Raw genomic sequence first — 14,418 nt, forward strand, 5'->3', positions numbered from 1 at the left:
ATCTACTCACAGCAGGAACGCCCCTCCTTACAAGATCCAAAAATGAGGTTTTCCCTTGCATCGTTCAGTCTAACTTTCCAGTCTCAACACTTCAGTACTTTAGAACGACCCCTGTATGCTTACAGGAATACCTCACGGATTTTGGTCTTTTGATTTCCAGTTGAGCTTCAGTTTTTATAATGAGACGAAAATTTCTTCAATTAAACTATCTTCGACATTGATCTCTCTTTTCTTACGTTCATGCATTTGGGATAAGTAGGCTTATCTAAAGTTTCTTGGAATAATGAGTGTCTTCTTCTGGAGCAATTTTTACGTGTGGATTTAAGTTTTTGTTTTTTGTTTCTTTTTTACATAAAGTCTACAAGTTGTTCCATAAAAACATGGAGCTTTCTTTGCGAATTCATCTATTAACAGCCTTTGTATCATGTATCAAGGTAAGAAAGTGTATTACATTTATAATAAAACAATATGTAGATGTGTACAGTCAGTCAGTATAAGTCAGTTTGCTTTCTTTACAGGTTTGTGCTGAAGTGGTGCATCCTCAGAAGCATCCAGGTAGAATTGCAGCTTTGCATGAGGCACGCGTGTTGGGTCATTACAAAGCCATAGTGCTTATGCATTGAATTATAAATAGAAATTGCATTTTACTGCCAGACTATAGAGCTGTTTAAAAGTTTTTTTTCTCTATTAATGTCAGTCACCTGAAAATCCAAGAAGGAAGAGTCGAGATAATCAGTGTAGAGGAATGGGTTGCAGCTTGATTAGGCTAAAAAAAAACACTTTGCAAATCCTTGTTAATCCATGAACTGTCCGTTCCAGGCTTGCAGGTGTTGTCCACAGCCTCGCATTATTGGCCTCTAGATGCTGTGGATGGGATCCACGGGCTGTGGGACCAGATTGGAAACAGACCAGGTTATGTTAACGGAAGTAATATAAGTATGTGTGTCCTTGAGCAAACTGTAAATTGGCACGCTGAAGTGTTCTTTTGTGTTTTGTGTCTGCATGGCCTTTGACTATTCCTCACCACAGTCATCGTGCTTTTTAAATGAGCTGATGTGAACAAAGCTCTTCAATTCTATTGGAATTACCACTGATTTTAGACAAGTTCAAGTTCTGCAATACAGTGGATCCCCGCATATTTGTGACTTTTTATCAAAACATTAATTTTTATGAGTGAACTATAATTATGTGCGTGTAATTTTCATAATCAGGCTGTTCATTGGTAAACAAAAAAAAATTACAAACATTACAAACCAACAGGACCTTATGAACCCAAATGCCTCTCTCACTCACGGTGCAACAAAAAAATAACAGCACAATGTTGAACACACAATTTAACTGTAACACACGGGGAAAGAGATGCTTACTCACTAACATACATGCAAAACAATACTATTTGATACTGGGTGATAACTATAAACGCAATCTTCACTCGCTAAATGTAGTGCAACAAAGATCAGTTAGGATAATCCGTAATGGCGCGTATAGAGAACATACAAATCTTTTATTTCCAAACTTATGAATATTAAAAATCGCTGATTAAGTAAATTTTCAACAGATACAATTATGCATAAAATAAACAATAACCTGTAATCCAAAAATGTCATACAATACCTTTCTCAGGGAAAAACTAAACTTAAAAGACTTATACATGAGAACAACGCTAAAAACACACAACAATTCAGTATGTGGAATCAAATTATGGAACGGATTGAGCAAGGAACTCAAACAAAGCACCAAGATGAGCGATTTCAAGAAGCAATACAAGCAGTTGATGTTTGCAAAATACAAGAAAGAAGAGTCTTGACCCTTTTCTGTTATGTCTATTTGTATTTATTATTATTCATTTATTATTCTACTGATTATTATTTGTTATGATTGTGGAAAAACCTTGTCAATTATATTACCATATTGTTACATTACCTTATCATTTTCCTATGTATTAACTGGCGAAGACCACATTTGGAATACAGGAAGTGAATAAATGGATTGCAATTGATGTGAAACGAATGTGGGTTAGGATTAAATAAGCTTTGCTTCTTCCTACTCTTTTTGGACATGTGGAACTGCGAATTGTACTATGGGATGTATTCCATTGTAACATGTATGCATGTTCAAATAGAATTAAACCATTACCATTACCGACCATTACTACTTTATAACCCACAAGACATGCTAGGAAGCCCACATGCACACTTCCCCAACTTGAAGTTACCCAGCATGCCTTGCAGGTTATAACATAGTATAAAATAGTAATGTCTTGCGAGGTTGTTAGTGTGTAAGTGTTTACTTCGATACCAGCATAGTCCATGCGGTGCAGTTACATTGTGTGTTCCACATGTGTTCCTTGTTGTGTTATTTCTGGTCGCACCATGAGTGAGGAAGGCATTTTGGTTTGATGAGTGTCAAAATAGACATTTTTATAGGCATCTCAGTTTGTGAGTAGTCTCAATCGTAATCTCCAAATAGCGGGGATCTACTGTACTCTTTACAAGGCATTCACTTTAAACTGCTACGACTATGACAACAATACCAACGTGTTATTGAATGAGGAATATATTGAGTATTTATGTTGCCTACAACATGCAAGGATTATTAAAGAGATGATGTTGTAGAGGGATCAGGTATAGACGTGAGCACGATGTGTGAAGTCACTCACTCCATAAGTGTGATTCCTCAGTTGGGGAGTAAAAAGAGCCGTCACTCAACTCAACATCACTCTGTCTCATACCTGCACACCATGTCCCTCCCATTGTCTTTTGTCTTTGACTGTCTCCTCTGTTATGTGTCCACGTAGGAGTTAATCACATCACTGTCTCTCCATTGTCTTTGTCCAGCTCTCAGAATCCACAACCATACTGTGCTCCCTTCCTCCCATAACACTTCCTATGTGTATACCAATGACTCTGCCTACACTAACATTTCTGCAACAGTAGGTGAGATCAGCCTCTTGTGAAATTCACTTGCATCACCCACTGCTTTCTGTTGTTCTGTACACACCTCAACGATTCCCACAGCTCACTTTGTCAGAGTATTCCTCTCTTTGTGAGAATGGCTCTTTAAGTAGGCAGATGACAGTTTTAGGGATTTACCTCACAATGTATGTGAAAGAATACAATCAGTATGTGATTGAAGTAAAGCCCTTCAGATTTAATGTAATGTCATTTTGTGGTCATTGACTCTTTGAAGTCTGTCCGTGTGCCTCACCAAACTGTGAGGCACGTGGACATGTCCCATTTTAACCAGGCTTTCACAGCCACCGTCACTTGTTGCTTGTTTGCGGGACTTGCAACCGCAGCCACTTCATCAACAGAATTCGAGAATACAGTCCTCTGAAGAGGGTAGGCATGTCGTCGTCAAAATCTACAATCAATAAACACTTCGATGAAAGTAAATACTGTGGGTTTACAACAAGGTGTAACCTACTGGTAGCATTCATGCACAGAGGCAGATTAAACTGCTAGAAGACCTCCCGTGTTCTGCAATAAGATTCTTTGGACAGATCAAATCAAGGACAGCGTGTGTCAAAACTATTCCGGTTCCAATTCCGATTCCTTGTTTCCATTCCGGTTCCTAACGATTCCCGATTCCGATGCTTTTAAGAGGCAGGCTCATAAAAGTTTGCATGGTTTTAAATGAAATGAAATGTGAAATGTCTGAACTTCTCCATGAATTTCTTTTATGATATAAACTTTTTAACAACTTTACTATGAATTTCTCACTGGGCTATTTTCGACCAGTATATAAATATCAAACCATTCAACTTGAATATAAATGTTATCAAGTTTCTTTCTACAGGAGTACATTTTGACAAACGTTGCTTACTTGTGAAAAGCTTATGAAAAAAACATTTCCACACGTTTTGTTGGTGCTCGTCGGCTTCTTCTTCATTGAATTTCACAGCTGTTTCTTCCGGTCGGGGAAGTGAGCATCCAAACTAGGAATCGGAAATCCCAGGAGAATCTCAGTGTTAGTCCCGGTTCCCATCGATGTTCGAGACTCAATGCCCAAGCTTAATCAAAATGATGGAAAGAGAAGAGTATGGAGAGGGAAAGGGACAAGTTATGATCCAAAGCATCATGTGTCAAACACGATGTATGCAGCGTTATAGCGTGGGCATTCTGGGCTGCAAGTAGTGAGTACTGTAACATAAACTGGTAGGGTGGCGCTTCACAGTGCAAATGAATAACGACCCTGGAAACATACTTAGAAAGCAACTCAAGACTTTTTGAAGGCAAAGATATTCCACTCCAGGTATTAGAAAAAATGGTTATATGAACAGTCAGGTGTCCAAATGCTCTTGAAAAGCGATGCAATCTGAATAAAATAGCATTAAAATGTATACTTTAATCATATTTGCGTGTTTTCCACATTGTAGTGGAATGTAAATGCAAAATCATAAAAACAGCATATGAACATATACATTTATACAATGTTAATTAGCAACATTGTAAACATTTGACAGAGGAACATGTTCATTCCTCTGCCATGAGAGCAGACCACTCACATTAAATCCTAAACACCATTTTTGCTGCAGATATTGTTGAAGGAATGGTCAACAAGGGCATTTTCCTGAATGGAGATAACGGCGGTACTTTCCTCCACTTTGGAAGCTACCAGAACTCTTGCATTAGTGACCCCACCATGTGTGGCCCCAATGGTGAGTACCAATTACATGGATCTTACACATCTTGGAAAGACACCATTGTTAAAATTCATAATGGAGTAAAGATATCAAATCATACTGCAGTTTATTAAATGTTGCTTCTGTATTTCTGTAATCTCTTTTGTGTGTGTGTGTTTTTGCAGGAATTACTTTTTCGTTTTTTTGGAAGAACCATGAAACAGATTCTCGTTTTGCTGTAGCATCTGGAGGGAAAGTCATCTCTAATGGCTTCTCTGTCTACACGAACCCCCTTGGAGGATACGTGGAGTTCTACACTCGAGGCAACAACCACAGATGGAAAGCCAATATTAGAGTTCCAGGTATCACAAATAGGCTTGACTTGTCACAGTGTTCTTTTGCTTCATTTTCTCCACTAAATATTTTCTTATGTTATTGCATTCACATTGATATTTGATTTGACAAGTCTAGACTGAATTTCATAAATGCATCATACAATTAGCATCATTATGAAAAGACACGCTCACCAAGATCAGACAGCCAAACTTTAGACAGCAAATGTCTAAACAATAAGCAAACAGTAAAGGTTACGATACGATTGGTCACATGAATTCAATTATGAGCATGTCATTTCAGTGATTCAGTAACATGTTTGGACAAAATGGGATAAAACAATACTGACATTTAGTTTTGAGAAGTTTTGTTCTCACTGATCTCAGATAACGTATGTCATCTTTTGTTTTATGCTCCATCACGTCCATAATTCAATTTTGAATTGAGCGTTGACTTACAGAAGATCAGCGCTCATCTGGTTCTCATCCAGTGTGATGTGGACATTTCAGGACAGAAAGTCTTGTGTGTGGAAAGGACGTGAAAGTACACAATAATCTTCACCTGACCTGTGATGAATCCGATTAAGATGGTCACTGTACATAACAAACTGTACATACTCTCTACATGTTAAAAGGCGAGAGTTTAAATATGAGCCATGGGTCGGTTATGACACACAAGGTTTCAATTTTAACCACAAAGGCTGAGACATGCTAAGGTTGTTTTGCTAGAGTTGTTTTTCAGACAGCTCATGTTCTCCATTGAGAATGTATTGTTGTTAATTGTGTTGCCAAAATATTTTTTTTCCTATAAAACAAATTGACCTATGCTGTTTTGCTGGCATTATACCATATGCACTTCTCGCAAAACGTTAGGTATACTGCGCTTTCGAGTAAAATTTCAGAATTGACCTAAAATGCACTCCAGCCTTTACGGATGAACTCAATTTGACCTTCTCCAAACTTTTGAATGCACATATCCAACTGTTCAATGTTTCAGTACTTTTTGCACAGCTTACTGATCTCTAACAAGGAGCTGAATTGCAAATTTCACAATAGGTGTGCGATCTATGAATGTCCTGTTTCAATTACAATTGGTGTTTAAACAGTCCTCTTCACAATTTTTCATCATGAACAATTGGTAAACAGTACAACACCATTGCCAGGCTTCAAACCGGATGTGCTTAGAGGAAAGTGGCCACTGAGCTTAGAGTGTCAGAGTGTCATCACCAACAGAGTTGCAACAGGAAGAGAGGAAGAGAGCTCTGGAAGAGAGCAGAAAGGTAAACTGTATATCTTGTTAGAGAAGAGTATGTTGAGAAAAAAGTACCGAAACATTCAGTTGCGGGGCGGTCAGGGGCAGAAAAGCCTTCTCTACTGGCCTAAAAACTGATAGACGCACTGACCTACGTTTACAACTTAAATTCTGCTATTTGTTACATGAAATTGTATTAATTTATTTCCAAAAGAGTCTATTGTTGATCATTCATGTAGTAGTATGCCTCTTGGCTGCACTGCTTCCAGTAGTTTATGTGTTTGTCAGATTTCAGCTTCTATGTGTTACTATGTCAATCTAATCTGCCCAGAGCCTTCAGAATCAGTAGTGTTGGCCTATGTCACAAAACTATTAGCAATGGAGCTGTTTAACCAGTCACATTACAGATACCCTCACAGGGCCAGCTAGCAGGTAAGCTCAGCATTTTTCAGTCCTGTGATTGTTTGACGTCTGAAACACGCTCTGAGTTACGCAGCGTGCTTGAACACTTCATCACATGAACAGCGCAGTGCTTAATTGATCCTGTTTCGACACAGACACAGAGTTGTTCATCGTTCTTTGTGCGTTATAAAAACAAATATGTGAGTTCAGGGACGATGTATTCAAAAGTAAAGCATAAATAGGGTTTCTTGCTTGAATAATAATGGTATTCACCCCAAACTCTGTAATGCCACACAGTGCTATATTTCATTTTTATATAATATTGATGGTTTGTGTAATTGTGATGTGATAATGGTGGCACTAAGAGATGGATTGGGTTGCTTAAGACCCCACTGAAGGCCCAGGTATGAAATGCACCACCAGCCACTGGAAACATTGAACAGTTAGACATGTGCATTCAAAGGTTTAGAGAAGGTCAAAGTAAGTTCACCTGTAAAGGTTATAGTGCATTTTAGCTTCATCCTAAAAATTCACCCAAAAGCCAAATATCCCTTACTTTTTGTGAGTATTGTTTACGATCGATATCGCTTATTGTTTTGGCAGTGGTGATATACATCAATAAACCAAGATGTGTATTGTGATTGTTGCTTGGCATTATCCAAAGAGCATGCTGACATTAGACTGAAAATAGCAGCTTGCATTGCTGGAAGAATGATGTACTTTCTCTATTGTAAAATATTGTAATGGCTTTTATGGATATTACACTTTGTGTTCATGTGTTTATTTTGAACTGCTGCTTTCAATTCTGTGTTTATTGTGCTTGGGTACCTGGGAAGTGCATTATACAGTGTGTGAGACGAGTTGGAGACAGCGTCGGTTATGGCGGAAAACAGTAGCCTGTGTTAGGAATAAATGCACCCTGTTGTTTAATTGTCTACCGATATTGAGTCTGGTGTTTATACATTACATATATGACAATATACATTAGATTCCAGCTTTTTGCGGGATTTATGTCTCTGGACCACCAGCAACAGGCAAAATATACCAGTAATTGATAAGCCCATACAGTGGCTATTTTTGGTACACGGCTCGCCCTCTTTCGACTTTCTCCCCGATTTTGGATAAACATTTGCAATAAAAGTGAAAGTTGTAAGATTAATTAGATTAGATTCAGCTCCAGAACCCTCCCCTTCTCTCTTCATTTGCCATTGTTCACGCATGACATCACCCAGGTTTAAGTTCGAAATATGGCTCGCAGACTTAGATGATTGATAACAATCAAAGCAAATTTTTGCAACTCAGCACACAACTATGGTGTGTTCAAGGATCGCTGAATAAAGTGGAAAATGTCAACGCTTGATGAAAAAAAATTATCAGTGAAGCATAAAGACATAAACATGTAAAAATTGTGGACTTCTTAACATATATGTTCTACATTTTACCTGTATTATCACGTATTTATAAATGAATACTAACTTGTGGTGAATAGAATGTGTTTTCTGTGGATTTAAAAAAAGTAAAATCATATTTTTTCCCCAAAAATCTATGAATTTGTGGGGTTATGAATGCTCAATCGCGGGGATCAACAGTATCAAGTTAAAGGTTGTATTTGATGCTGATATTTTACTAAAAAGTTGTGTAAAAGATAGGTCAGTTTAATTTCGTACAGCTCCATCTTGAATTTTTCAAGACACAATACCCTCAAATGGGTTTATTGGTGTCTTTGAGGGGTGTCTAACGCAGTAGTGTCTGACAAACACTATATGCTGTCTGAGACACAGAATGACCAATGGGTAATTCCATGAAAGAACGATACTTCACCTTGTCATTATTCTCTCTCTCAGGACCTTACTGGACCCATATTCTCTTCACATGGAAAAAGACGGCAGGTCTGAAGGTTTATATAAACGGCACCTTTACTGCTGGTGATGAAAGTGGCGGTGTTTCCGAAAACTATGGTGACCCCTACTCTGATCTTGTCATCGGAACTGGCAATGACAGGGCATATGGTCACTATGTAACAGGAGCCTTCGATGAGTTTGTCATCTGGGAAAGAGCTCTTTTGCCCAGCGAGATCTTTCTCTACTACAGTGCTGCTATGGGTAAGCACGCTTACCTTTCACCTTTCAAATGTCTATCCTTTCTGCATGCCATCATTTGCATTCATACATAACAATGCAATATTTAACTACGTAAATATACCCTAATGCTCTGCACATAGTTCTGCCTTAGAAGCGCATTAAAAAATGCAGAAATATGTTGAGGAGTGAAGGTCATCTAATTTTATCTTCATAGGGCAGCTCTTGGTGTTCTCACATTATGTGCCTCTTCCCAATGGAGTAGACAAATATAATTTGACATTTATTCATTTTAAGAAATTCTATACTGTATATTACTGAAGTTTGAAATTTAAATGACCTTTTCTGCTTTACATCAACTTGTATTGTGTGTACGTGCGGCAGGGCCGTAGCAGCTAGAACCCCAGTTTGGCCTAATATGCCTGCCATTGTTATTCTGTAAAGCTGTGAGCAAAAACATGATATATTCCACAGACCATTACTCAAAGAGTCTGACTGTTATGGTTACTGAAAAATATTGTACTTCCCCAGAGCAGACGTGTAAAATGCTACGCTGAACCTCAGGAGAACAGAAGGAATGGCTCAGACTAATCATCCATATTTAGGCATTCACTGGTAGCTGTTTTTATTCAACGACAACAAAGGCATACAACGTGTCTCAAGCTTGGTGTCAGAATATTATGCAGTTTATTATCCAGCTGTTGCGAGGGTTGTAAACTTTCTTTCATGACTGGATTTGAGCCAGTCTCGTACATTGCTGCCTGACGAAATGCTTTTAAATAGTGGGTAGTCTGGTCAGGTCCAACAAAGCAGACATAACAATTAATTAGGGCTGCGACTAATGATCATTTTCCCAGTCAATTAATCTGAAACTTGTTGTTTCGATGAATTGAGTAATTAGACAAACCAAATCAATGTGACCCAAATACAAAAAGTCAGTGGTTTGGTCCGCACATATCAGAAAAGAGGCAAAAATGTCTATCACTGTTTTCCAAAACTGATGTGTGTGAATATCTTGTTTTGCCTAAAACACAAAGATAATAGGTCTGCTTTCATGAATGACTTAGGATATAAAAGAATATTCACATTTGAGAGGCTGAAATCAGAGGATATTTACATTTTTATATAAAAAAAAACGATGAATCAAACATCAAATAGTTGTCCTTTAATTGGATAATTGATTAATCATATATTCATTGATTAATTAATCAATTATTTAATTTGCCATACAATTAATACAGTCGTGTTGTTTCTTCAGGTCATGCTATAGAGTCTGCCACAACACCAAGTGTTCTCAAAGAACTGCCTTTTGCGACGACAACAGTGGTGAGTTTATCACTTTGAACAACACCAGATGTTGGTGAAATATCTGATTTTAAAGCGCTACTTTGAAATAAGAGCATTTACAAAGGGCATAGTGATGTATGAGTCATTTGATATTAAAAGTTGAGTTTTATATACAAATTAGGCCAAGGTTTTAAAAAAATACTGGTTTTATTAAAGCATTCCTTCTCTGAGCACAGTACATCTTGAACTGGCAATAGTTTATATAATTGTTAATGTTATTGATATGGATGGATGTTTTGTGTTGTGGTGGTGCTGAAAGTATGCCAAAAACATTGTTGCTCTTTTTGTCACCGGCCTCTTAGTTTATGGACCTGTTTATGGTGTCCAAACTTTTTCCACAAGGGCCACGTACTGAAAAATGAAAGAATGCAAGGGCGACTTTGATATTTTGTAAACCAACCCATGTAGATATGCTAAGAAGTTACATATATTTTTAAAAAATGCATCTCAGCTTTGTGATAGAGATGAAAAAGTATTATTAGGATGTGCTTCGGCCTGTCTTTTCCAAGTTTTGCTGTTGTTTTTTTTAATTCAAAATATTGAATCTTTCTTCATACATTTTCTTCTTATAATATTATGACTTTATTCCCATATTATAACTTTTTCTCCAACCTAATTTCTCCAAAAACTACAACTTTATTTTGTTTTGTTTTTTTACAACATTACAACAACAATATTACAACAAAACCAATTTTTTTCTTTCATTTTTCAAATGTATGCTACTAAAATTACATTATTATGAGTTTGTTCTCGTAAAATTGTGAATTTTTGTCTCTTTAGAATGCAACTTTCTTCTCTTAATATTTTGACTTTATTTTCATAAAATGATATAATGTTGGTATTTCTTTTTTTAGTTTCAGCTTTAACCATTTCAAGTTTCTTCTTGTCATATTATGACTTTATTCCCATAATATTATAAGTCTTTCCCAAACCTAATTTTCCAAAAATTTTAATTTTATTTTGTTTTTCATTATATTATGAATTTAAAAAAAACTTTAATATTTCAGCCTTAAAATAACATTATTCTTGTAAAAAAATTATGACTTTTTCTTGCTAGATTTTTCTTTTTTTTCTGTTGAATTATAGATTATAGATAGATAATTAGATAGATAGATACACACACATACATATATTATATACAATATATGCTTTGTGTTATTATTAGTTGTTGGTTTCAACATTTCAGCGTTTTCTAATTGAACCTTTTGCTGTATTTTTATTATTTTTGCTGTTTTTTTAATTTTATTTTGTTTCTGCAGTGATGCAATGACAAATTCAAGATTCAAGATTCAAGATTCAAGAGAGTTTTATTGTCATGTGCATAGTACAACAGCAGTTATACCATGCAATGAAAATCTTATTCTGTTCATTCTCCCAAGAAAAGAAAGAAAACAAATGAAAGAATAAGAACATAAGAAACATAAACACATAAACATATATACCAATAAATTAAGCAACAACAACAGACGAGACATTAATACAAGTAAATAATACAAATAAATAAATAAATAAAGTGCTATGAGTGTGTGCGTGTGTTGCGTGCGGCGTGTGCGAGTGCTTCGTTGAGGAGCCTGATGGCCTGTGGGTAAAAGCTGTTGAGCCATGAGCCGAAGGTGGCCCCTGAGCCGCACTTTGGTCACCCCTACTTTTGTGGCTCTTGGTCCGGGTTGGGGTTGTGGCGTCGGCTTCACAAGCAAACCACAACTATTTGGTTTGTTGGCTCAGTGTAGTGGACGAGCGATGCAGATCGAGCAGACAGGGGCTGGTCGATCAGCGACGTCGTGGCTCAGAGATTTTTTTGGAGGTGCACATCTATGGAGTTATATTTGTGCCCTAACTTTGAGCTAGCAAAGGCAGACTTTGAGCCCTATTAACGTGCAGTCATTACTGTTGTGTGCCAGCACATCGCTGCAGCGCTTTCACTCCCTCCCTCTCTCGCTCGACCTTCTTGCTAGCACGGGGGGGGGGGCGAGTTGGTGCAGGAGGCGAGCCGGTGTACTAGTGTAGTTCCGGCCGAGTTTTGAGGACGGGGCTCCTTGCTGGGGCTCGCGGGTTGCTGCCTGGATAGTGGCGAGGCGTACGGGCGTGTTCAGTGGACAAAATGCGTGCCTGTTGGTCGCACTGATGAGGGCACTGATATGATAATACATTTTTTTCAAGAGGTTCTCGCGATCGACCGGCAAAATCCCAAAGATCAACTAGTAGCTCACGATCGACAGGTTGGCGACCACTGGCTTATAATCTGCCGCAGGCTGATAAATAAAAAGCTGCGGGCCGGAAATGGCCCCCAGGCCGCATTTTGAACACCCCTGTTTTATATCAACAGTCGCAGTAAACTAATAAAATAAAATTCAAATAGTGATTGTGGACTTGAGTTTGATGCTTCCAAAAGGAAATAGAGGAGTGAAATAGTGGGGGCAGCCATTCTCCATCACTACAACAATGGTTCTCTTCATGTCCCAGGCTGAATAAGAGCTAATGCTTTATATACGTATGCTGTGTGTATTGGGACTCCTTGGTAACAATCTTGTGATTATAATTGTAATGCCTGTTGTTTCCTCAGAGAGCCACTGAAGTGAGTCCTCCTGTTGTCAGCAGTGTTCATGAGGAGGTCCAAAGCCCCCAGGATTCAGAGTCAATGCCAGTTTTGGGCTTTCTCAAGGCTCTGCCCAATAGGACCATTCCTCACTACACAGCCAACAACCTCACGCAGGTCTCAAGCACACAGTCAAACACACACACACACACACACACACACACACACACACACACACACACACACACACAATTGTCCAACCTTGAGCGTGTGATGCAACAGTTTCTTGATGTCAGTTTCATTCCACCCAGGCGTTTCTCAAAAATGTGGAAGAAGTGCTGTCCTCCCCTGGGTTACCAGAGGTAAATTAGTTCACACTGTTCAAACATGACATCGCCTCACAAAATAGATGCATATGAATCCATTTAGGAGATCTAAGACTGTCATATTTTACCTATTTTTGTCAAAAAATATCAAAAGTAGCACTTGCTCGAGAAATATTTGCAAAAAAAACATTTAATGTAGATGTGTTGCATCCTGTGCTATAAGTCCTGGCTCAAGCTTGGCTTCATATCCAAAAACAATACTGCCAGAGAGAAGTCTGTGGTTTTAGAACATTGAGTGTTCAAAATAAACTGCTTGTTTTAGTTTCTGCAAGCTGAAACAGATGTTCACATAGGAGATTGCAAAAGATACAGTGCTTAGTAAATTCCCTTACCTTGGCCATACATTGTGAGAAGCATTCATGCTTTAGTGTTCACAGATTTTAGTCTTTAAAAAAAAACAAAAACGAATTAAGTGTATGAGTGTATGAGATATACTGTACAATGCAAACACAACAGACCAACATGCCTACATTTTTTCCATCAATAGACACATACTGAAAAATCAAAGGATGTCACTTAAATATGTGATGTATTTAATATATAAATGTATTTAAAGAAAAAACAGCCTGCCTCTCATCTTTGTGTAATAGGTGACAAGGGGGGGGTACGAATATTTTAACTTTCTTCTCCAAATTTTTTTCCCCGAAATGGTATGAATTCCCAGAATATTTTGTCTTTATTTTCCACAATATTATATATTTATATATCTCTATATACCTTTGTCCCAATCTAATATTCAGAAAATTCTGATTTTATTCTTTGTTTTGTTTGTTTCACACATCACAGCTTTAAACAAAATAATTTTATCTTTAATATTTCAAAATTTATTGATTGTCTCAGCGTTAGCTTTTCCCCGTCAAGGGTCGCCGCAACGACTCAATAGCATGTATGGTTTTGACTTTGTTTTTATGCCGAATGCCCTCCCTGACGCAACCCTGGCTGGGAATCAAATCCATGCCATGAAGACTCAAGCGTGTGCCCCACCAGGGATTTTAGTATTTCAACATTATGCTCCTGAAATTGTTTTTTTTCCTCAGAATTTTATAACTTTATTCTCATAAAATGAAGACCTTTTTTCTGTAAACTCACAACGTATTTTCTTAATATTTTGACATTATTCTCCTAATATTTCCACTTTGTGCTCCTAAAATTACTACTAATTTTTTCCATTTCCATTGGCCTTTGTTTTTCTTTTTAGAATTTTTACAATGTACCAAGGGCCAATAAAAAAAACAGCCGTGCACCACACTTTGGACACTGACCCTGCGTTAGTACAAGAGTAATACTCAAAACTCAGTGTCTTTTTCAAACCACATGAGGGTATGTAAGGTTTTGTGAACTCAATTACAACATATGCAAAATCATTCTTGAACACCCACAATTGTATTGCAGTGTCATTAAATGCTAGGTTATTTTCACGTCATGGCCATTTGCAGTGTTTGTACACATCTCTCTCATTTA

At 37.5% G+C, this 14,418-nt stretch overlaps 1 protein-coding gene across 4 annotated transcripts in view; it reads left to right on the forward strand.

The window, feature by feature from the left end:
• Position 1: 1 nt before the first annotated feature.
• adgrd1 (adhesion G protein-coupled receptor D1) overlaps positions 2-14,418 on the forward strand; it is a 46,201-nt gene continuing 31,784 nt past the window's right edge. Inside the window, exons 1-10 of one of the 4 annotated variants that reach the window (XM_054774121.1) lie at positions 2-434; positions 519-555; positions 820-936; positions 2,838-2,936; positions 4,538-4,660; positions 4,810-4,986; positions 8,455-8,712; positions 9,947-10,014; positions 12,599-12,748; positions 12,883-12,933. In XM_054774121.1, the coding sequence (XP_054630096.1) occupies positions 381-434; positions 519-555; positions 820-936; positions 2,838-2,936; positions 4,538-4,660; positions 4,810-4,986; positions 8,455-8,712; positions 9,947-10,014; positions 12,599-12,748; positions 12,883-12,933 (1,134 nt within the window). In that variant the 5' untranslated portion in view covers positions 2-380. The remainder of the gene's footprint in view (positions 435-518; positions 556-819; positions 937-2,837; positions 2,937-4,537; positions 4,661-4,809; positions 4,987-8,454; positions 8,713-9,946; positions 10,015-12,598; positions 12,749-12,882; positions 12,934-14,418) is intronic. The other 3 variants (XM_054774120.1, XM_054774124.1, XM_054774123.1) reach the window with 3 other exon arrangements.

This window comes from Dunckerocampus dactyliophorus, chromosome 4 (genome assembly GCF_027744805.1).
Source record: "Dunckerocampus dactyliophorus isolate RoL2022-P2 chromosome 4, RoL_Ddac_1.1, whole genome shotgun sequence".
In the NCBI taxonomy this organism is placed as follows: Eukaryota; Metazoa; Chordata; class Actinopteri; order Syngnathiformes; family Syngnathidae; genus Dunckerocampus; species Dunckerocampus dactyliophorus.